The sequence below is a fragment of the Penicillium angulare genome (genome assembly GCF_028827245.1).
Source record: "Penicillium angulare strain IBT 27051 chromosome Unknown utg000005l_segment0_segment0, whole genome shotgun sequence".
Lineage (NCBI taxonomy): Eukaryota > Fungi > Ascomycota > Eurotiomycetes > Eurotiales > Aspergillaceae > Penicillium > Penicillium angulare.
Window position 1 is genome coordinate 2311674 of NW_026623164.1, and position 22724 is coordinate 2334397.

Sequence of the window (22724 nt, forward strand, 5' to 3'; positions counted from 1 at the left end):
CAAATATTCACATCAAGTAACTAACATCAAGCACAAAAGTCTTAGTCATCCGATGAGCGCATAACTAAATAATAGTTAACTATCTGCATAACACGGTTACTCGGGCTATTATTCGGATGGTCGGATGTTGATCACAACTCAAATCATCGCTTTCCGAGGCCATCGGTTCTGCAATCGGCCTAGCGCGGCCGCTCATGTCTATGCAGTGAAACATTCTTCGAGAATAATTGACATAAAGCTCCAGAGACGATTGTGCTCATAGACCCTCGGTTACAGACGGAGGACTATTTGTTTTGTTCTATCCGCCCGGCAAATATAGAAGTTCCAAGGTCTCCAGTCCACATTCATGAGCATTCCCATTACTAGTGGAAAGACTTACAACAAGAAAGAACTACACCTTCGTTTTGGGGGGAAATATATATAAGCAAGGAGAGTGTGTGCATTCAACTAGGATACCAGATCTATAGATGAAAGCTGAAGACAAATGAAAAGGAAAAAAAAAAAGCAAATCTATACGCAAAGGTTATATAAAATTGAAAAAGAAATTACCCAAATCTCCAACTTGCCAGTTCATTCGCAACTTCTAAAAATCTTCACGCTCAGAGAGAAACGACACTAGGGGCCTTCAGGGTGAGAAGCCTAGGCTGCTCAATTAAAACGAGAGGTCCAGCGACAACACTCTCGGCGGTGGGAGAGTCTTGAGTGTCGGCAATGTTCATGATGATAATACCAGTGCTGTTCTCAAACTGATTGGGAATAGTAATAAATTCTTGACCGGGAGTGTAAGGGACATTGACGGTGGCAATTCCGTGGAAGAAAACAGCCCAGTAGTCCTTTCCATCTTCGAACTTTGGCTGGTTCTTTGGCTGGTAGAATATAGGCTGAATCTTATCACCAGGAGCACCGGTGGTTCCGTTGGCCCAAATGGCGATCTGTGGTAGTTCCTGGCGGGGACTGGGGTAGACAGGGTTCTCACTGGGGCATTTCGTGATGAACGAGTTGGTGAGCTCCAAGATCTGCTCCGCATATGGGTAGGTGGTATCCGAGGGTCCAGCCATCGGAGATACACCAAAAGTATCCATAAGACCCCATACGTTATGACGGGTTTCAGTTTGGCCAATAGCCATCAATGCAGCCTTAGACTTGTCTGAGACGGCTTCCAATGCAAGACCAGTCAAGAAAGCCTGGCTAGTGACTTCGATGTAAACCTGTAGTCCTAAATATTCCAACGGGCTACTCTTGTTGTAGCCGAAGTCATATGTGCAGGGACCAGGCTTGAGTGAGGTACCTGAGATCTGGTCTTGGAAAATCCGAATATGTCCGGCTTCGTTGTCTCGAATCTGCTTAAGACGCTCGTAGGTATTCTTTGGAAGTCCGGCCTTGGTGAAGTCTACTTGAGTGAAAGTATCAACACCTTCCTGATAGAAGTTATAAATGACCCACTCGGCACTGAGCAAATTCTGGAATAATTGATCGTCGGGGCCTGGGTCACCAGATGCAGTAGGATGGATGATTTGGTTCCAATCTTCCGCAAGTGGTGTCTTTTTACCCTGGTAGCTGGCGAAAAGCTCCGACTGGCCAGGTACGGCTGCGGCGGCGTTTTTGAGGGAAGCCTGAGTGGTAGGGGCTGCAAGAGCTTGCAAGATTGCTGCCGATGAGGCGAGAAAATAGAAATGAGAGAAACGCATATCTGCAAAGCTCTTTGATCGGCGCTGGAGGAATAGAAATGAAAGTAAGTTAGATGGGGATGATGATTTGAGTGATGAATGAATGGATCAACTTTGCCGGAGGATCGTCTACCTTTTATCCTTCGACTTCATCAATAGAATGTTGAAAATTAGAATATAAAGGATCCCCATATAATCGCAACGATTCACTTGGCTACCGCTCTAGGTAGCCCCAGGGGCCGCCGAGCTTTACCGATATTCATTGGCAGCCTGACATGGCAAGAAACTGCGAAGTTGTTCCTTCTCGGTGGCAAGATGTCGCTGCAGGCTTGTTGCCAATGCTATACTCTTAGAATCTAATTTAGGACATCTCGTACCTATTTCCATATTCTAACAATGCATCTAGCATCTTAGTAGTCTAGCGTGCTCCGAATGACTTTAGCGTACTGATCGCATGCGATTATCTCTCCGTATACTCTGGGGGTTTACCCACTTAGTGGTACCCCCACGATGGAGGATGCGGAGTGTTGGCACCATCCAATATAACGTCATCACCTTAAACGCGAGCCTCACGACTGGCTTGTAAGTGCGAGGCCCGCTAGACTGGTTTATTGTCCCCACTTGGCACTCACGCTTGCGCTCAAGGAGCTAGAGGACAAATAACTAAGTGCTGATATTTGCAGGCCTAGTTTCACGTTATTTCCACCATATTACTTTTAATATTTTAATTACTTCTCACAAAAACCGCTCTCATTTTGTATTGTAGTTTAAGCGACAATATTCCAATGAACTTCCCCTGCGCACACTTACTAGGGAGCCTTAAAATAGTGTTGCGAAACCCATTTGTGGCCCCATGGGGCCGATTCGCGTCATGACTTCCCGGCTCTAATTTGGTTATCGCGACAGCGAAAACATATCTACTTTCCGTAACCTAAGCTACTTGGCGCGCTTGGCTCTTTTATAATCGTAATTACTTGTAAACGAGCTGTCAACGCTCCTTTTCACCCCCAACACGATTCTCGCCCCATGATCTCATGCCAATGTTTTGTAGTGTCCCAAGGAACCAGAGACCCACGTCGATCAGTGGGCGGAAGCTTCTTGGCAGATGCAAGGATTAGGGAGACTCACATGGATGATTTGCGTCAAAATAGAAACATGCCAAGATGAATGAGAACATAAGGGGCCCTTTGTGCTATTCACGCGGAATTTGTGCGGAAATGGTACTACATGAGGGTGAGGTGGGTCTATAGAGGCCTGACAGGCATCCTACAAAGTTCAATTCTTTCTATGAAGTCGCCGATTTTTTATTTATATCATATTGGCTATTATAAATGCGCAAAGTGCGAGATTTACTAGTATGTGACGAGGTGGGTGGATCGAGAGCTAAACATTGTTCACCCGTCCAAAAATATCCAAACCAGCTGGATAGAAAATTGAATTTCGTAACATTGGCACAGAAAAAATATGTAACTAGTCATGTATGAAAATAGCTCATAAGTTCTAGCCCCCTGAAAAGGACCATGCATACCGGAAAATTACTCGGTGGAACACACCATTCATTTTCTGCGTGTGGCGATTTAAAACCATGTCAGTCGGCTTGGCACATCGATGAGAAGAGTTATTAAATTGAAGAATTTGATTTGCGAACACTACAAGATATTTATGGATGCGTAGTATGTTGATATCTGTCTCTGAGATTTGTTTTATACTTCTATTGAAAGTAAACCAACCAGATTGAACTACGGAGCACGAGCCACCTTCTAACATCGCAAGTTAAGATATTGTTATTCAGCCATGTACTTTGAAGTTAGTTCAAAGGGTAAAGAGATGAATAAAATAGTAAAATTCATGCCTTGGAATGACCCCGAGACCAATAGCTAACAGGTTCAATCTTCAAAGCCAGCGAACAAATGATAGGTCGATTCTCGTTGACCTTCGACGCCCCCATTCTGCACAGACACTGTTGGTGGCAGTTTGGTGGCAGTGCAATATTGCCAAGACAGGAGCCGTATTTGCTTCAAAGAGATTCCTTGGCGGCCTTTCAAGGGGACATATGGAGCTTGGCATATTTTACCCATGTTTCGGCACTTTAATCTATTACACTCTATACTTTTGGTCCATTCTTTCCCCCCGCATACTTGTTCTCATTCAACTTTCAGCATGAAGATTAGGAAATAAAAGAATCGCATTTTCAATCACATTTACAACTAAAAGACTCAATTGTGAATTGTTGGAATGCACTCATTCGAATCTAGCAATACTCTTTCTTAAAATTTAACCACGGATGTTCGAGGAGCTGGGCGGCTGTCTTGCGATCTTCAGATCGCCATTGAATTATGCCCTTCATAAATGACAGAAAATCTGCCTTCTCTTCGCCTTCAAGCTGCGCTTCATCATCCCTTCCTTGGCACTATTGTGATTTCCTTATCTTTCAGGCTCCCTATAAGAGTATTTCCATTGCATGGTGGGGCATAGTTGAATCGATTATTAACTATATAGACTAAACATCCATCATGGTATAAGAACATTGTATCAATTGATGCTTTATTGAGCCCTATATATAAGTATCTCCTATAGTCTTCGTCCAATTTTCGGAAAGCATCAGTCAAAAGCGATCCATTATCTTATAATTTGTATTTGTTTGATACTCAGCTTCAGTCAGTCCTACATCATGACTTGCAATACCTCCGCGTCTTCAAAATCAAGTTTTCAGGATAATGATACCAGTGACACATCTTTGAATCGGTCATCTTCGTCTAGTACAGCCTATACTAGCCCATCATACTCAAGGTGCAGTACTCCAGACGACATCACAGATGCTCCTTCGAAGATTTCGCCATGCTATACCTCACGTGATACGCGTACGGTGTCATTGCGTTCGAAATCTCCAGAGAATACAGCATGCAGCCCGTCGGATAATGTACCCATCGTGCTGGGTCAGGGTCCCCTCAGAGAAATCATGAGCGATATTGAGTTCACTGGGTTTCCTCGATCGCGTCTGCGCACCTCGGTACGAAACTCAGTGAACTGCTTCCTTTCGGAGGGCGGTGCGAAGAAGTTAGAGTACTCCAAAAGAAAAACGGGAACAGAAGCCTCCGAGGTGCTAGAGGCTTTACTAACGATACTTTCAGAAGTTCGGAAAGGTGACACGAGCCAGCCCTCAGAATGTTTATATCAATTCCTCCAACTGTGGCAAGGCAGCTCATAGATATCACTACAATAGAAAGGATACGAGGGGTATCGTCACAGTGAGAGTTTATGGCGATCAAGCGACCAAAATGTGCCATGCTCTCATAGACGGGGCGGGCACTTCACACATGGGAGATACAGAAAAATGATGGGACTGATTGGTAAATTTGACCTAGCAAAGTTTTTTTATTTGGAGTTTTCATAACCGATAGCCATTTATGTCGCATTGTGGAGCCTTCACAATCTAGTCGAAAACGATTGCGGCCTTGATAACGGTCTTGTTGCTCAGTGCGTCCAGGCATGATTGCCACTCTTCTAGCTTGAATACTTTGTTGACAATTCCTTCAACCTTAACTCGCTTTTCATCTGTTCAGTTGATTCTCAGTTAGCAGGCAAATAGGATAAGCATAGCAGAGCACTAACCAAGATAAGCAATGGCAGCAGGGAATTTGTAAACTTGGCTGAAAGACCCAATCACGTTGATCTCATCTTTAAAAATCTTGTTTGGACAGAATGCAACACGATCTTCATCACCATAAACACCATACACAACTAGCTTGCCACCCTTTGTCACAAAGTTAATAGCATTTTCCAATATCTTCGCGTTGCCCGTAGCTTCGACAACAATATCGAAGCCATAAGAGTGGTCCGCTTGAAGCTGCTTCATTCTAGTAGCTGAAGCTTGTGCCTCGCGTGGAAGCTCGATGTATTCATCAGCGGCATCAAGAGACTTTGCAAGGTCCATCTTCAAGCCAGCCGGTGCAGCAATCACCATATGACAACCGCCATTTTGGCGCAGAAGTTGAGCCAAGATCAACCCGGTAGGACCTGCTCCGAATAAAAGTACGCTTGACCCCATTCGAGGCGCAATTTTATCCAGTCCATGCGCCGCGCAGGATGCAGGCTCCAAAAGCGTCGCTTCTATATCGGATAGATTCTTGAACTTGAATACACGGCATGCCGGGTAGTTAGCATACTCTGCAAAGCCACCATCGACCATAACGCCATGAGCAATGAAGTTATCGCAGAAGAGCTCTTGCCCCCGACGGCAGTAAAAACAGTGCCCGCACAACTCAGAGTTGTCTGCGACCACACGATCACCGACCTTGAAGCCTTGGACGCTGCTACCAAATGCAGCAACTTCACCTACGGTTTCATGGCCTGGTACAAGTGGGAACTATTTTCCTTCTCAGCAAGCGCGAAATTGACAGGACTGATGTGGCTTACCTGAGCTCCAAATTCGCCATCATGGATATGCAAGTCTGTTCCGCACACCCCAGAGGCCTTTACTTTAATCTTCGGAAATTAATTTACGTCATTTCGTCGCTAACAATTCTTGTAGCCTACCAAAACATCCTGCTCTCGGATTTTTGGAAGAGCTTTCTTCACAATACTAAATTTTCGAGCTTCGCTATACTCTGAGCCGCCATGCTTGAATATTAGCGGGATTCATGCTGATATTTTCCAATGCAGGTTGAAACGCACCCAGGGCTCGCATCAAAGGAGGTAAATTAAAAGAGCCTATGCTTCCCATGATAGTCGAAGTTGATTAGTCGAAGTTCACTATTCGATGAGACAACGTTCTACCGATTTGAGATACCTCTGAAATAAAATACTTCAAGCTTATATACAGAGAGACTCGGGGTGATATGCTTGAAAAGAGACGAAGTCAAATCTCGATGGGTAGATGATCGGCCAAGCAAGCGGGGAATGCATGAATGGAGAAGAGCGGCCGAGACGAGGATTGGTGTGGCGAGTGAGGTATTTGGTAATGATTTTGCCGATCATTTTGGTGGGACGAGGGAGCATGAGGTGCGGTTGTTGGAGGAGGCATGCAAATGGCCCCACATTTTCAACATTCTTCTCGTATTCCCTTTCATGAGGGCTACTATGTGGAGGGGGGGGGGGGGGATATGAACCCAATGAACTACCATCTTGTGGAAATAAAATGATATTCCCAAAATGAAAGCAAACGGTACTAGTATATACCTTCAGCTTGAAGTTTATGGTAATTGACATAGTATACGGGTCCAGTTTGGATATAAAAATCTATTAGAATTCATATAAAATTCAAGCTTGAAGCCCACAGAAAGCACCAATGTCACTGGAAGAAACTTGAAACAGGTACTTTACTCGACTGAAGTACTTGAATTTGAAAGAGGAAGAATAAAGTAATAGCCATGTTACTCCTTCTAGTGACAACGTGTGCCATAGTACAACTTGCCAAATTGATGACCCTGGAAAATGCCAGTGACGGGGATAGCATGAATATATTGACCATCAAGCATCCATTGGCCCAGGATTTTCCAGGTACTGTACCGCACCCTGTTCTTCCTTCTCACGCATGATGTGTCCGTCTCGTGCTTCATATCTCCCAGGACGCTTACTTGAGATTGCCTCCTTATCAAGGAAAGCGAAAAGAGGAGGGTTGCGACGAAAGTAGTCATCCATGTCCTCCAACGTACGGCCAGCTGTTTCCGGGTAAAAGACATAGATAGTTGGTACCATAGCCGCATTCAACACGGCCCAAACAATGTAAAAGCGCCATCCCAAGTTTTGAATACCAATCGGAGTGATTTCCACAACCATGAAATTGAAAATCCAATTTGTCGCGGCGCCAAGCGCAGCACCCTTCGTGCGCATGGTTAAAGAGTTGATTTCGGTGGGATATACTAGGACGCGGTTAGCATATTTTGAGAGAGGATGGAAGTTAAACAGTTAACATACACCATGGCACACCTTGCATGCCAATCCCAAAGAAGATGTAATATAAGAAAAAGAAAGCCACTGATGCTGAGGCTACTTCTTCGCGATGGGAGTATCCAGGCATCTCGTTATACCGGATAAGCGCTGTAATGAATATGTAACAGAAGCACATGCCCGCTGCACCGAACATCATGAGCATACGACGACCCCATCGCTCGACATTGGGAATGCCAATCAAGGAGAAAAGCAGATACTGCACACTGTTGCATGCTGTGAGTAACCTCGCCAAAGACTCATCTAGGCCCACGGACGTGGTCAGTACGGTAGGCAGATAGTAAGATGTGACATTAATTCCCGAGAATTGCTGCATCGCCTGGGCACCCATGCCAAGGATGAGACGACGAATTGTCTTTGTACCTGCCTTTTCATGGGCTCTTCCATGCAAAATATCACTGAAGCTGACGCTGTTTGTTTTTTCATACTCCACGCTGTATTCGATCTCGCTCATTTGAAGTCGGACAAAAGGATCGTTGATATCCTTTTCTTCAAGATCCGCAATAATTTGTACGGCTTCACTCGAGCGATCGTGGGAAATTAGCCACCTATGACGAAATAAGCTTTGGGGACTCAATGGGTATCGAACTTTTGCTTCCATACCTAGGGGATTCGGGTAACCATGGCACTGTCGCAAAGAGAATGATGATAAATATGAATTGAAAGGACAGGGGGAAGCGCCACGATATAGGCCCACTGGCGAAGGAGAGGCCGTAGTTGAGCCAATTGGCAAGGGAAAACCCTACAAGCACCAAGACATTCTCTAGAATAACAAGTTTGCCTCGCAGTTGCACTTTAGAGGTTTCAACTTGCCATATTGGTGCTGTGGATGTATTGAGACCTGGGGCCACGAATGTCAATATAGCGGCTTGAGGGTTTGATGCGTATGCTTACCATTCCCAATCCCCGCAATGATCCTACCAGTGATTATCTGGCCTAAGCTGTAGGAAGAAGCTTGCAAAAGGGCGCCAATTGACATAACAGTAGTGCCGACTAGGACAGTGTTTCTGCGACCTAGCCTTTCTCCTAGCCACGAGGCAAATAAAGATCCGAGAAAACAGCCAATGTCATAGATGGCAGTGACTGTGCCAAGGAGAGTTGTTTTAGATGGCCCTTGAAGATCATGCAAACGGAGGAAGTCCTGCGAGATCACAACTCCACTGAAAACACCCTGTAAAAAGTTTTAGTCCCGCGCAATTGGAGGGTCACTTTCTCTTACACACCTGATCGTATCCGTAGAGGGTCATATCAGCACCGCAGGCCAACGTTATCCAGAAGGTCAGCCATGCGCCTCGAAGGCCAAAATACGGTTTCGCCAAGTCGACCATTCTCTGTAGTGTATGCTCTAAATGTTGGCATCTGGCCTTCCCCAGATTTCGGAGACAATCCCGACTATTTATTCCTGCATGTCCATCCCGTCCATCCCGTGCAGCAAGAGCCCCGGGCCTGGATATTTCTCACAAAAACAAAGACCATCAGCCACGAGACGGACTACCCATAGTGACGCCATGTAAAAATATATAGGGATTAAAAATATTTCACATCTCCCCCACATAATGATGAAAGAGAACGCGGGGTAAGGGGTATGCCAGTATGGGGCGTTACGGGCGACGATAGCGGCCCTCGGCGGCCAATGTAATTTTATCCGGCAGAAAACTTAAATACCTGTAATACCGTATCACCGCCCATACAAAATGAAGTATACAACTTACACAGTCAATTCTGGTTTATATAGTTAAGAACTTCCAATTAACAATACGATATCGATACAATTGTATAGCTATTGTGTCGTCGTACACACATCTATGAATTCTTCACTACCCCATCCTTCTACAACTTGAGACCAAAGCCAAAGCCGTGGGGAAGTGCAGGAAATCACATCCAGCCAATACTGCGTCTTCATTATGGATCCACTCCACATGCACATCATTCTTGATCAACCGAGACGAGGACGACATATTGCCCCGCAAGAATAAACATGCCTGTTGGCTGTTACAACCACAGTCGTGCATAGTATCAAGCTATTATAACGATGGACTTACAAACGTCTTCAGAACCGTCTCGCGTACGAAAGCCCCGCGTAAGAAAGTCCCGCGGTCGCGGTCTGCGGACAACAAATGGCTGGTGAGTGACTCGCGTCCAGACTGGGGCGCGTCATGCTCTGTCTAAAACGATCCTTGCAGCATTACATGCCGGAAACGTCACTTGAAATGTGATGAGGTAAAGCCGATTTGCGGTGCGTGTGCCAAAAAAGGCAGTGCCTGCGATTTTCCCACATCTCAAAGCCGGCTCAGGGCCAAAACCCCTCCGCCCTCGAACCAGTCAATTTCAGTGACATCGCCCCGGACACCAGTGCAGACTCCTTCTGCCCTGGGGACCAATGAAAACTTTCCGACTACAAATCAAACATATCAGTCGCTCTTTGAGCCAGATGAGACCACCGGTCCGACTTGGCCTGGTTATGAGGCGGACAATAACCCTTCTCCCTCCGTTCAAGACGATCAGTTCGTAGAGAGAGACCCCGTCCTGAGCCACAGCCCAGTAGCTTTTCAACATGCATTTTTGTCACCCTCAAATGCATCGACAGCTGCATTACGATGGTTCGGGCTTCTAGCGAATGATGCAGCCAGGGACAATTTACAAGATTCGACTGTCCATCACTCCTGGGCGAACGAAAGCCTCTCGTTAGACGATGCTAATTCTGGGGGTCAGAACCCTCTTACATCGCTTCAACGGGCGACTCGCGTGCTGGACAGCCCTGCTGCCTATGCGGATCATGATCCAACCCAGGTTGATGCTTCAGGGAATAGCACACTGGTAGCAGGGGGGCAGATTTGGCAGTCGCGGGAGCCAATCCAGCTTTTGACAACTGAAACGAAGTTACTAGAACATTTTATAAATCGCGTCAGCCCCTGGGTAAGCCTGATCGTCTTATTTGCAGTATTGATAGTTTTCACTCATAATGATTCTTGACAGATTGACCTTTTTGATGTCACAGCCCAGTTCTCCACACTAGTTGCACACTTGGCTGTACAGTAGCCCCATGCCGTGAAAAAAAAAGAAAAAGAAAAAGAAAAAGCCCCATGTTCCACCAGAAGACTAACTTCCTATTCTTAGATATATAATGCTGGCCTTATGAATGCTATAATAGCTCTTTCATCTCGACATCTGGCGTTGAACCCCAAACTCGATGATCAAAATATGCCAAAAAAGGACGAACAGGCTCTGCAATATTATTACCAGACCCTCCACTATGTGCAAAAAGCCATGAAGTACTCTGGCTATAAAACGAGCCTGGAGCTCCTTGCAACCACACTCATAATTTCTGCCTACGAGATGCTCGACAACTCCACAAAAGATTGGGAGAGGCACCTTGAAGGTGTATTTCTCATACAGAGATCCCAGGTCATCCATGGCGAGTCCGGAGGGCTACATTCGGCGGTTTGGTGGGCATGGTTATGTCAGGACATTTGGGCAGCCTTCCGCGAGAAACGCAAGACTCTTACATTTTGGGTTCCACAGAAGCCCCTTTCTGTGCTATCGCCTCACGAACTTGCCGCTCGATCAATATACAATACTGCAAAGGTGATCAGCTATTGCGCTGATATCACAACCCAGGCAAACATTCTACGGCGAATTGACGAGGGGATTCATCTTGACAACGTGCTAGATGAATGGCATAAACATCTGGCCATTGAATTCTCACCACTGCCATTCAGTGGAAGCTCGCACTCATATTGTCCGGCGATCTGGATCCGGCCACCTTCATTTGGTATCGATAACCCCCCCCCCCTCCCAAGCTTATGCATGATTCTTGCAGTACGACTAACCCGATCCCGTAGCTGTGGCTGTACAATTTTACAACGTCTCAAAACTTTTATTACTCGCGCACGAACCCAACTTGGGCGGTATAGACCAACACCTCGAGCGGCAGAGCAGAATCAAGGGCCACACAGAGAATATTTACTCTATTGCGCTGACACTTACAGACAATCCATCAAGTGTTATGTCATCGCAAGCTTTATACATCGGTGAGTTCTTCAAATGTACACTAAATAACTGGCAAGGCTCACAATAAACAGCGGGTCTCTTTACTATGGACTTAGGGGCCCGGGATCTTATAATAGAACTGCTGGACTCCTCCCGAGAGCGAAGTGGATGGCCAGTCAAGTCGTTAGGTAAAGAGCTAAAAAGGTTCTGGGAATGGGAGTATCAAGGAACTACAACGGGCGCAGAAGTTACGGACTTTTCAACTCGGGTTTTTCGATGATCAATTGAAATGCTTGTTTTAGCAGATACGGGGGCCTAAAGTGATCATCAGAAAGAAGCCACTTGGCCATAGATATTATTACCGCCTATTCCACTACTACCTATACTGTAAGCTCTATATCGTTAGAAAACCAAATGGAAAGACATTCAAAAAGACCTTCAAAAAGATGTATGGAAAGACACAAGGGCAATGAAGAAATTTCTTAATTCCAAATATGTTAGATAAAGGTTCCCTTTCCAAGATATCGATATGATCTTGACATAGCAGGACTGAAGCTCAACTTCCAAGGTTGGCGATATTCCACGGACCTAAATAGAGATTATCGTGTTACAATTATTATGATTTCTACCGTAAGCAGCCACTCTTTATATCATTCTATCCCAAAAATTAACCTACAACCCGAGTAAAGCTCCTTTAACAGCCCCGCTCAGTTCGACTCTCCATAATCGGTGTTCATTCAGAGCGAAAATCTCTCCGTTTCTTCCAAAACAAAAATTTGCAACGCCTCCTTCAATAAGAATTCTTCCAAGTAGGACCCCCCCCGGAGACCATACATGAATTCCGTCTCCGCAGCCACTATACACATTTCCATTGAGATCGCACTTAATTCCATCTGGAATACCACTATCCGCTAAAGCAAAGAGACGTCGGTTGATGGGGAAGGGCTCTCCATGGTACGTAGCCACATCGAAGGCATATCTTGGTTAGATTCACGATTAGCTATGCACAGTCAACTAAAACAATAATACAGGGCAGTGTTCTCTTACATGGAAGAAACTCGCCCATCGACGACACTTCCATCGCCATGAACTCGATCCGTATCGGTAATATAAACAGTTTTCTCATCGGGCGAGAAACATATCCCATTCGGTCTCCCAAATCCATCAGCCACAGCTCGTATGTTTCCGGTACTTGGACACCACCGGTAAACTTGATTTGGTAGGCAGGGCTGAGGCCGATATCCCTGCTCATACCCATAAATGGGATCAGTGAACCAGATTGACCCGTCTGTGTGTACCACCACATCATTTACAGAATTGAACGGTCGGCCGAAGAAGTCACCCTTCAAAAGTTCAGATTTGTGCGAAGCTGTAGACATACGATATAATCCACTTGGTTCAGTCATGGTTCCTTGGCCGCAGAAGAGGACGTGGTCCCGGCCGTAGTTGATCCCTCCATTGCCCATGGGAACATCAGTGGAAATTTCCTCACAGGTAACTGGCTTTTGATCGAGATTCACTCGGGTGATATAAATCTTTTTTTGGTTTTCATGGCTAGTAAATCTATTGCTCGTAATGTATAGGGAATTGGTCTCGGGAAAGAATACTCCAGCTTCGTGAGCAAAGGGATAGTCTTTATTTTCTGCAAGAAGCTCTATCGTTGGGGATGGGCCGACAATTGCTGCAAAACGCTGGTCATGGATTTGAAAAAAGCTTTCGAAGTTGCTAGACATGATGAGTGTAATCTGTGGCCGGCAATTCTCCCGACTGGAAAGTTCCGTGATTGGAGATAAAATGCGACGATATGTAATATCGTGAGTGCGGGGTAATTTGATTAGTCGCAGGCGTGTTTATTCTTGCGGCCTGGCAAAAACTCCATACACCACGTAGATTGATTCTATGGAAGTCGCGAGGTTCATCTCTCATTATCGATGGGTCATCTGGCCGCCTTCTAATACCCCAGACGAAGAATGATATCTTGTCTAGGGGTACCCTTGCTGGGTTAAAGAAGCTGAGCAACAAGTTGAGATCGGTTGTAAGGCGATCCCAGCCTGCTATAACAATCACTATATGATTGCGTTGATAAGGGCAAGTGCGGTAAATCACGTCCAGCCAATCCCGCGCCTTCAGTATGGATCAACTACACCAGTGACATCATTCCTGAGCAACCCCCGAGACGAGGACGGCACATTGTCTTGCAAGAACGGAGAAGGTACAGACGAATTCTTTTCACGTTATATTTTAAATTATAGGGATTACTCATAAAAGTAGTTCGTTATTCAAGAATTTTCAAGAAGCACAAATAGGTATCTTTTGTATGACACATTCATACAAAAGGTACGTTTTCTCTTGTGGTGATATTTTCTGTCACGGTGGCACTGATTGGGGGGGGGCAATTAGTGTCCTCCGGCACAGCTATCTATACTGTAATTTCGACATAAAGAGAAACCCAAGTGGAAAGATATTTAGAAAGACGTTTAAAAAGAGGGGTTTAAACGACAATTAAAAAACAAATGAAGGAACACATTTTTTAGTACTTTAGATCATACTAGTAGGTGAATTTAAAAAGAATGAAACTTTATATTTCGAATTTGCCTTAGTATTCGTCTGGCACGGCTAACGGCCAACAGCCTGTTCTTGTAGATCATATCCCCGTCCCGAGTCATCTTGTCCCGCTTCAACGCGGTACAACGCGAAGTTGAAATAAATTGAGTATTCAGATTTACAAAGAAGAGCTGTTATGCAGGAATTGAAAAATAAAAATATTAAAAAATTGAATCAAATTCTCGCCTCTTTGCTTCCTCCACAGCACCCACCATGTCTTGGAAAGACTCAAATTGCCATAAGCGCATTCTCCGCGACGCTGAAAGTGGGCGGTACGGCGTCATCGCCGCCATTGCCTATAACACCGAACAAATATTAGGACTGGTTCGAGCTGCAGAGACTGCCCGCTCACCACTCATCATCCAATTTTTCCCTTGGGCCATCGAAGCCACAGATGGCATGCTAGTGCGTGTCGCAGCCGATGCTGCTAAGCGAGCAAACGTACCGATCAGTATTCACCTCGACCATGCTCAATCTGAATTTATCATCAAGCGCGCAGCAGATCTTCCATTCGATAGCATCATGGTGGATATGTCGCACTACGAGAAGGAAACCAATTTGAAAATGACTCGCGAGCTGGTACAATATTGTAACGAGCGCGAAAAGGCGACAGAAGCCGAGCCGGGTCGCATTGAAGGAGGAGAGGATGGAGTCATGGATACTGCGGGACTGGATGCATGCATGACGACCGCTGAGGAAGTGGACGAGTTTGTCGATACGGGAGTGGATGTACTTGCCCCTTCATTTGGCAATGTTCATGGGGAATATGGTCTCCGTGGTCCACAGTTGGATTTCGAAAGGTGAGCTTGAGTGACTAGTTTCCGGGAGACAATGTTGGTAACATTTACGTGGGCAGATTCGAGAAGATTCGTGTTCAAGCGAATGGAAGAGTTCATTTAGCCCTTCACGGCACCAATGGGTTCGCTCCGGAGCTATTGAAACGCTGCGTAGCCGCCGGCGTCACCAAAATCAATGTAAATCGACTGGTGCTAGATGACTATTATGACCACCTTTATGCAAATGTGGGCAAGATACCGCATACCCAGCTTATTGAGGAAGGTATTCAGAAGGTGGCTGATTTGACAATCAAGTGGATGGAGATTTGCGGATCAGCTGGTAGGGCGTGACGAGATGCTGAGAGTTGTGCAAAACTGTGAAAATATTGGTGTAACTGGAGTTTTTGACTCATAAATAGAAATATTGTATCATAAGAATTTTCTTAACAGTTCATTCCTAAAATTTACCCAGTCGCTGTGTATGTTTCTCCCATACATAATTGGTACATATTTTCAGGGACTGAATAAAGGAACACTGATCCTCTTATCCATGCAGGGAGCCTCTAATGATGATATCGACAGGCCCAGCGACTCGGAGCCGGAGGTGCCTGATTGAGCTAGTCTATAATTCGGAATATTTCTAAATGGAGAAATTAGAGAAAAAGAGACATCAATTGGGTTTGGCTTGAATTATAGTATATGTCCATTTGGTCTACATGATATGGCGAGGAGAACATTTGAAATTCAAGTTATACTACCCGTCCAATTATTGCAATTTGCTGTACATGCCACCATCAGCCAACAGTCCTGTCGCGTTCACATAGCGACTCATCTCCTCGCAGGCTAAGAAGACCGCAGGGCCCGCCATGTCTTCCGGGTCGCCGATGCGACCGAGGGGTATGCGTTCCTCAAGAGCGGCCTTTTTCGTAGGATTCTTCATGTCATGATCAGCCAATTGAGTGGCGATCGTCCCCGGCATCAATGCATTGCATCTGATTTTGTCCTTTCCAAGGGCAATAGCCATAGACTGCATCATAGAAAGAATTGCGGCCTTTGTGGGAGTATAGTGGGTTTGAAAGCCGCCACCGAGTAGAGCGCTAACAGAAGAAATGCCGATGATCGAACCTCCGTGCCCTTGATTCACCATCTGTTGAGCGGCAGCTTGGCAGGAATAGAAGGTGCCTTTGATGTTTACGTCAACACTATGATCAAGAAGAGCCGGTTCAATTCTGGACAATTGTATTAGCTTGTTTCGCTCGGGATTTGAAGAAGAGACGCAAATCCTTTGACTCACTTGAGAAACTCTGCTTGTTTGAATACGCCAGCATTGGCAACAAAGATATCCAATTTGCCCCAGTGGGATACAGCCTCTTTGACGAGGTTGCAGCTAGTCTCAGGATTTGTGACGTCGCCGGCTAGCTCTAGGATGTCACCCGCCTTGATACCCGTGTTTTTGATTGCCTTGATCTCTTCCAGGAGACTATGTCGATGCTTTTCATCTTGAGGCATACCCAGATGGTTCACAGCGACATTGCAACCTTGTGTGATAAATGCCAAAACAATCGCACGACCAATACCAGTAGTGCCGCCGGTTATTGCGGCAGTTTTGCCTTTGAGGAGATTCCAGGCGGGAAGCGCAGCCATTGTTGATCAAGCAGTCAAGCTAGAGCACAGAACAAGGTGAATATGTTGGTACATTGATGATGAGAGCTTGGGCTTTAACCGAATTAGCTGAGTTGGGATTTATTTTACTCTAACGGCTGAATGCAATTCCAACCCCTCTTTGACCCCGTGGTCCTGCACCGATCTTCGAAATCGCCCCCAATCAGGCGTGAAGTGGGTCATCTTATTTCGTCTCGAGGGTCAACCTGCTCTAAGTTCAACTTCTTCTCATTTCGGGCGCCACTTGGCTGAGGACGTATGAAGTGGGGGTATTGTATCGATGCAGATGTGCGTGTTACGGGGAAACATGAGAAGTGTTGTGGTATTCGGTAGTCTATAAAAAAAAGAGAAGTATCCTGTTCTTGATTAAGATTCATTCTTGTAAATTATTTTTGCCCGCTTTGAACGCACCTCATTCCACAATGGCCCCCTCTGTGACTTCGGACCAACTGCCTGTGGCCCAGACACCAAACGCCCCTCAAACCCAAGTTGGCCTCAATGGAAAAGTCATTGCCAGTATGGATTTTGGAAACAGAACTTTGAAATTAGAAATACGTTAACTAATCTCAAGCGTGCTTAGTTACTGGTGCCAACCGCGGCATCGGTCTCGGTATTGCCGAATGCTGCCTTTCAAACGGCGCAGCCAAGGTCTATTCCATCGACATTGGAGAGACTGGAGATGACTTCGCTGCCTTGTTGAAGCGCTACCCCGATCAACTATTTGCTGTCACCGCCAATGTGACCGAAGAATCGACTATCACTGCTGCGATTGACAAAATAATCGAGGAGGCCGGCGCTCTGCACGGAATGGTAGTTAATGCTGGACGCACACACCATAAGGCTGCTCTTGACTTCACCAAGGACGAGATTGAGAGCTTGTTCAACGTGAACCTTTTCGGGGCTTTCTATAGCGCACGCGCCGCCGCCCGTGCATTTATCAAATTGGGGATCAAGGGATCTATTGTTTTCACAGCTTCGATGGCCTCTTATCGTCCCAATAAGGTATTACCTGCAGTTTCAAATTTCCAAAAAGCATGTCTAATCTTTCTTTCCTTTTTTTTAGCGCGTTCCCTCCACCCCCTATGGTGCCTCAAAGGCAGGTGTTCGCAACATGACCCACACTCTGGCAATGGAATGGGCACAGTACGGTATTCGCGTCAACAGTGTGTCGCCTGGTTTGGTTAAGACTGCTATGACATACTGGGTTCCTCAACAGCCAGACTGGGAGCAGCAGCTTAAGTACTATGGTGGCTTTCCAAGGTTAGCTGAGGTGCAGGAGCTCGGCGGTGCCTATGTTTACCTCTTGAGTGAGGCAGCCAGCTACACCACATCTATTGATATTCCAGTTAATGGTGTTATTGGAAGTAAGTGCCTCCGTTTATCGTATAATATGAAGACTTACCTAACGAAAACAGTTTGCTAAATGGTGGTGGACCCAAAACCCCGCGAAATTAAAACTCTTATATATGACTATGTGTACAGGTTTCTCCAATAATAGAAAATATGAAGTTCCATCTCAATTTCAATTTAATCCTGCTTGCTTGTTATTTCAACCCACTCAAGCGTTTTCGTAGTTTAGCCTAAGAATTGCGTTTGCTTCACTGCTGTGGTTTATTTGATCGCCCACTCTGCCCAACATCTTTTGCCTCTACTTTTCAAATTGCATATAAGAGATACTTAGTAAATGCACCACGGAAACTTTATCACATTTTTCCTTGCTTTCATTAATTCAAGTTTTAAAAGGGATCATGTAGGCGAATCATGGCCAAGCTTCTATTCAACTATATACACACTGAGTCGATATCTCAATTTCTATGAGTCGAGACTATCTCCTCATGTTCACATTGAAGATTCATCTCTTTTTCAGGATCATTCACAACACTTTTTCGAGTACAAGCCGCTCCAAAATGTGGGTTCTCAGCCATGAGTCTCGCGAAGTTCGACTTTGCATCCCACACAAAGGGGGATTTAGAGATAAACAGCATGTCGATCTCCTCCAGGTTACGCTGACTAGGCTCAGGGTAGAAAGCCCATACTAGTAATCATTAGTCCGGATATTTCGTTATCTGAAAGTAGCGAATCGGTCATCTTACCAATAGGGATACTGATAAGATTTACTGCGCCAAATACATGTAGGGTGTTCTCTCCAATGGCAGCAAAAACGTAGGGAAGTGCCAATGTCAAGGACCTGACGCTTGTTAGACTGCACAAAATGCAAATGACCTCTCGGAACGAAACACATACCCATTTACCACACTCCATCCCGCAACACTCCAAGCGTTCCCTTTGGCCCGAACTTTCAAAGGGAAGATTTCTGCTGGGTATAGCCACGGTACAGTGAGCCATGTAGCACCAAAGACGAAGGTATACAGATAAACCATCGAGGTCGCTGCAATACCCCATGGAGCCTGGTTATCCGGATTGGCGATTCCACCACGAGCCATACCACCCGCGAGGAACATAGCAGCCACTTGACCTGCTGCTCCCCACCACAGGGTCCAGCGCCGACCAATTCGATCCAATGTTACAACGCAAATCAATGTTGCACATGCGTAGAAGATATTATTAAGCCCCGAGATCCACATGGTCTTTTGAGAGTCGAAGCCAGCAATTTTGAAGATGGCTGTAGATGCGTTTAGAATGATTCAGATCAGAGGACAAAAGACTTACTTGGTGCATACATGGTAACCCCAGCAATCCCCTGACCAGCATTGAATAATTTGCAGCCAAATGACAAGCTGCACACGTCGCGCAATATGCAAGTCTCCCTGGCCAGTCCCGAATAGCATCTGGAAATATGTGATATTTGCCTCCGACTCAGCCTCTAATTCGACCATGGCTTCGATCTCTGACATTTCCAGCCTGATCGCACGCTCGTTGCCGGAACCACGAAGACGCTCGAGGACATACATTGCTTCCTCCCGGCGTTCATCATGCAAAGCCAACGGGGAGATTCAGGGGAAAACCAGCATCCAGTGATGAGGAAAAGTAACATAATAATCTGGAAGGCAATTGGAAAACGTCATTGAAAGTCTGATGTCCCGTTTTTGATGTAACTGAGTCCGAATCCGGGCCAATAAGCTACTACTACACCGACAATATTCAATGTGAACTCCATTGCGATGAACATTCCACGAGACTCATAGTCAGCAAGCTCGGAGCCGTATACCGGTACAGTAGCGTTCAAAATTCCCGTGCCAACGCCGTTAATAAGGCGCGATACGATCATCCATGTCGGATTTATTGCTGTGCATTGGAGTGCTGCTCCAAGTATCCCCCAAGCAGCACCAAAGGCAAATGACTTGATGCGACCGAATCGATCACTGACATAATCGCCCATGAAGCATCCTAGAAGTGTCCCAAGGTAATAAACTGAAATGATACCACCCTGCAACAAAGGTATTTGTTACAGTTATTGACCCATTGTCTTCGTATCCTAATCGCATTCGGTGCACGTAGGCTTGAGAGTCATTGACTCCCCCCCATCATACCCTGGTCATAGCCTGTCTAAGTTATCAATATCTCACAGTTCGGTCTGTATCTGGAGGTGGCCAAAGATCCTACCGAAGGAAAAAATCGCAAGACCAGCAAGGCAGTTAACGGAGAATAAAAGTGATCTCTTTTCCAGCTTGGAGGCTACCTTCCACGTCGCCCGTTCATCACTCAACGCTGCAAACATGATGAAGGATTTAAATTCGGTCCGCCGAACTAAAAAAAATTGGTAACTTGAATAAAAACAATGAAAGGATTATTTGGTGGTCTTAGGTGTCTAATATTGAGCGGGTTGTCTCTCGGTTATAAGATCTGTCTTAACCCTGTGTCATAGCTTGCCTCATTATGAACACTCGGGATATGAGCTTGGCTGGGTGTTCATAAGACAACTAATAGACGGCTTAGTTAGTCCCCCACTAATGCACTCTATATGAGTAAGGTCAGCGGGCTTGTTTCGGTGAGGGGGGTATTGATATGAATCCAGCATGTGCAGATGAAGGTCCTCCCTCGAATTCTCTCGTGATATGGAGATGTACACTCGACACGAGGACAGAGGAACGGAGAATTCTATCCACCATTCGATAATCCTTTCCAGAAATGGAAAGGTAATATTAGCTTTAGGCATGCAAGAAGTTGGGGAAGCTCGCGCCTAAAGCCGACCTTACTGCCCCGAAAGGAATCATAGCAGCCATTGATCAAGTCATAGAGGAGCTCAGAAAATGGAAGACCATCAATTCGTCTCTATTGATCGAATTTTTTTTTCTTCTCCTTCCTACTATTCGTCTTTGAAATGGGTCTACTAATAGCCGAATGACCCTGCTTTCCCGCCAGGGTCCACTCCCGGCGTTGCTGCACGAAAGTCAAAATCGTATAGTATAGTGGGTCGCCTGCAGTAAACCCTTTTTTGCACGCATCACTGTTCTAGTCAGCAAACTACTAGCAACCCTTCATTTCCGCACTCGTAAATTTAAGTATGTTTGACATCACATATTGCGAAGCTACAGGACTAGATTGAGCCTGCGAGAGATTCTGGAATAGAGTGGACTGTAGGCGTGGGAGAGCAACATTGGAATGTTGAATGATGATGTAGTTCAAGTTAGTATTATTAGCGACTACTAGTAGATAGTTATTATCATCATCAAGATTGGTACTTGGGTCATTTAAGTTTTATCTTTGAATATAGTCTCTTTCACATTACTTAAATAGATGAACAATCATAGCCATATGTGACTAGTATTCTCTGATCGTAATTTGAAGGCAGGTAGAATATGTGTCACCATTTTGACTTCGGAGAAATCATATTTTCAGCCTGGTCAAAGAACTAGTATAAAATTTCACGGGGCTTGCTGTAAATATCTAATGGGTCTTTCCTCTCATAGTACCGTCAATACCTTCCAGATCGCTATACAAACGCCATTCATAGTCTAAGCTTGGATCATTGAACCGAGCCTTAGTGTCTAATGTTGCGATTTGAGCAATATCCTCAGGCTGTAACTCGAAATCTGCCTCAAGGTTCTGTTCGATTTGCCAGTCAACAACACTCTTAGGGATAACAGAACGACCACTGTTAATACCCCACGAAAGAACCACTTGAACGGCACTTTTGCCATATTTTTCGCCAATCTTTTTCAAAATCGGTTGATCAATGACCCGCATCATATGTGCAACATCCTTAGACCACCCAGTCTGTCGGTAGAAATCGTTCATATTACCAAGTGGGCTGAATTGAACAACATGAATGCCATTGGTCTTCAGCCATTCGTTGAAGCCTTTCTGCTGTAAATAGGGATGGACTTCCATCTGATGAACAGCTGGGGCCTGGATAATTGATTAGCCTTTTTATTAAATTCGGTGGTGGTTGCTATAACTGACTGTAGAACTCTCATTGAGCAAGGTTTGAATTTCACCCTGGCTGAAATTTGACACTCCAATGGCCTTGACCTTTCCAGTATTGGTCAGTTTTTCCATTGCTTTCCAGGTATCCACAAATGTGGTTGTGCCATGAATCATTCTGCCATCGGCATCTCGAGGGAATCGCTCAGGTCCCCGCTTAAAGGTGCACGGGTAGTGCATTAACAAAAGGTCGACATAGGGAGTATCCAGATCGCGTAAAGAGTCATCGAGGGAACGCTCAACGTCTTTGGGGTGGTAATCGTTGCACCATAATTTCGTGCCAAGAAAAATGTCTTCACGAGAAATTCCGCTCTTTTTGATTCCTCTCCCAACTTGTTCTTCGACGTGGTAAACCCGGGCGGTATCAATTAGGCGCATGCCCTTCTGTAGAGCTCGGCTGACTGTCTCTTCTTGAGAATCGGGGTCTTGGAATGTGCCGAACCCGAGCGCTGGGATCTTCGCGCCAGTGTTGAGTGTGTATGATGTTGCTCGGGTAGCCAGGGTGCGAGTGAAAGACTGTTTAGATGAGATAAAAGACTTCTGAAACAGCGACACTCGGGTCACTCTGGCCGCAAGAGAAGCCATGATAGCAGGTTTGAAGTCCCACCTGAATGGTGCAATTGTTTTCAAGATGAAGCTGGAGTGACCGACATGTGGACAATGACAGCTTTCTCTAAACTTAACTCCTTAG

General features: G+C 45.5%; 10 protein-coding genes across 10 annotated transcripts; 3 read left to right on the forward strand and 7 right to left on the reverse strand.

Moving 5' to 3' along the window:
• Window positions 1–599: 599 nt before the first annotated feature.
• On the reverse strand, window positions 600–1688 carry N7478_008206 (uncharacterized protein; the record flags this gene model as incomplete). Its single annotated transcript, XM_056924420.1, has 1 exon — window positions 600–1688. The coding sequence occupies one exon, from the start codon at window positions 1686–1688 to the stop codon at window positions 600–602; it is 1089 nt and encodes a 362-aa protein (XP_056777146.1).
• A 3412-nt stretch (window positions 1689–5100) lies between these two features.
• On the reverse strand, window positions 5101–6790 carry N7478_008207 (zinc-dependent alcohol dehydrogenase family protein; the record flags this gene model as incomplete). Its single annotated transcript, XM_056924421.1, has 3 exons — window positions 5101–5222; window positions 5280–6033; window positions 6788–6790. The coding sequence occupies 3 exons, from the start codon at window positions 6788–6790 to the stop codon at window positions 5101–5103; spliced, it is 879 nt and encodes a 292-aa protein (XP_056777147.1).
• A 346-nt stretch (window positions 6791–7136) lies between these two features.
• Window positions 7137–8944, reverse strand: N7478_008208 (uncharacterized protein; the record flags this gene model as incomplete). The annotated part of the gene is made up of 4 exons (XM_056924422.1): window positions 7137–7528; window positions 7584–8219; window positions 8511–8787; window positions 8840–8944. The coding sequence occupies 4 exons, from the start codon at window positions 8942–8944 to the stop codon at window positions 7137–7139; spliced, it is 1410 nt and encodes a 469-aa protein (XP_056777148.1).
• Window positions 8945–9648: 704 nt separating this feature from the next.
• On the forward strand, window positions 9649–11886 carry N7478_008209 (Zn(II)2Cys6 transcription factor domain-containing protein; the record flags this gene model as incomplete). Its single annotated transcript, XM_056924423.1, has 5 exons — window positions 9649–9740; window positions 9800–10532; window positions 10734–11388; window positions 11459–11647; window positions 11699–11886. The coding sequence occupies 5 exons, from the start codon at window positions 9649–9651 to the stop codon at window positions 11884–11886; spliced, it is 1857 nt and encodes a 618-aa protein (XP_056777149.1).
• Window positions 11887–12649: 763 nt separating this feature from the next.
• N7478_008210 (SMP-30/gluconolactonase/LRE family protein) lies at window positions 12650–13339 on the reverse strand (the record flags this gene model as incomplete). The annotated part of the gene is made up of 1 exon (XM_056924424.1): window positions 12650–13339. One exon carries the CDS (start codon window positions 13337–13339, stop codon window positions 12650–12652), a length of 690 nt encoding a protein of 229 aa, XP_056777150.1.
• Window positions 13340–14423: 1084 nt separating this feature from the next.
• N7478_008211 (class II fructose-bisphosphate aldolase) lies at window positions 14424–15337 on the forward strand (the record flags this gene model as incomplete). Its single annotated transcript, XM_056924425.1, has 2 exons — window positions 14424–15010; window positions 15067–15337. The coding sequence occupies 2 exons, from the start codon at window positions 14424–14426 to the stop codon at window positions 15335–15337; spliced, it is 858 nt and encodes a 285-aa protein (XP_056777151.1).
• Window positions 15338–15752: 415 nt separating this feature from the next.
• On the reverse strand, window positions 15753–16630 carry N7478_008212 (SDR family NAD(P)-dependent oxidoreductase; the record flags this gene model as incomplete). Its single annotated transcript, XM_056924426.1, has 2 exons — window positions 15753–16215; window positions 16281–16630. The coding sequence occupies 2 exons, from the start codon at window positions 16628–16630 to the stop codon at window positions 15753–15755; spliced, it is 813 nt and encodes a 270-aa protein (XP_056777152.1).
• Window positions 16631–17070: 440 nt separating this feature from the next.
• On the forward strand, window positions 17071–18071 carry N7478_008213 (uncharacterized protein; the record flags this gene model as incomplete). The annotated part of the gene is made up of 4 exons (XM_056924427.1): window positions 17071–17164; window positions 17229–17650; window positions 17712–18012; window positions 18064–18071. The coding sequence occupies 4 exons, from the start codon at window positions 17071–17073 to the stop codon at window positions 18069–18071; spliced, it is 825 nt and encodes a 274-aa protein (XP_056777153.1).
• Window positions 18072–18453: 382 nt separating this feature from the next.
• Window positions 18454–20327, reverse strand: N7478_008214 (uncharacterized protein; the record flags this gene model as incomplete). Its single annotated transcript, XM_056924428.1, has 7 exons — window positions 18454–18683; window positions 18742–18836; window positions 18893–19271; window positions 19395–19566; window positions 19737–19996; window positions 20140–20151; window positions 20213–20327. 7 exons carry the CDS (start codon window positions 20325–20327, stop codon window positions 18454–18456), a joined length of 1263 nt encoding a protein of 420 aa, XP_056777154.1.
• Window positions 20328–21496: 1169 nt separating this feature from the next.
• On the reverse strand, window positions 21497–22618 carry N7478_008215 (aldo/keto reductase; the record flags this gene model as incomplete). Its single annotated transcript, XM_056924429.1, has 2 exons — window positions 21497–21958; window positions 22013–22618. 2 exons carry the CDS (start codon window positions 22616–22618, stop codon window positions 21497–21499), a joined length of 1068 nt encoding a protein of 355 aa, XP_056777155.1.
• Window positions 22619–22724: the final 106 nt, after the last annotated feature.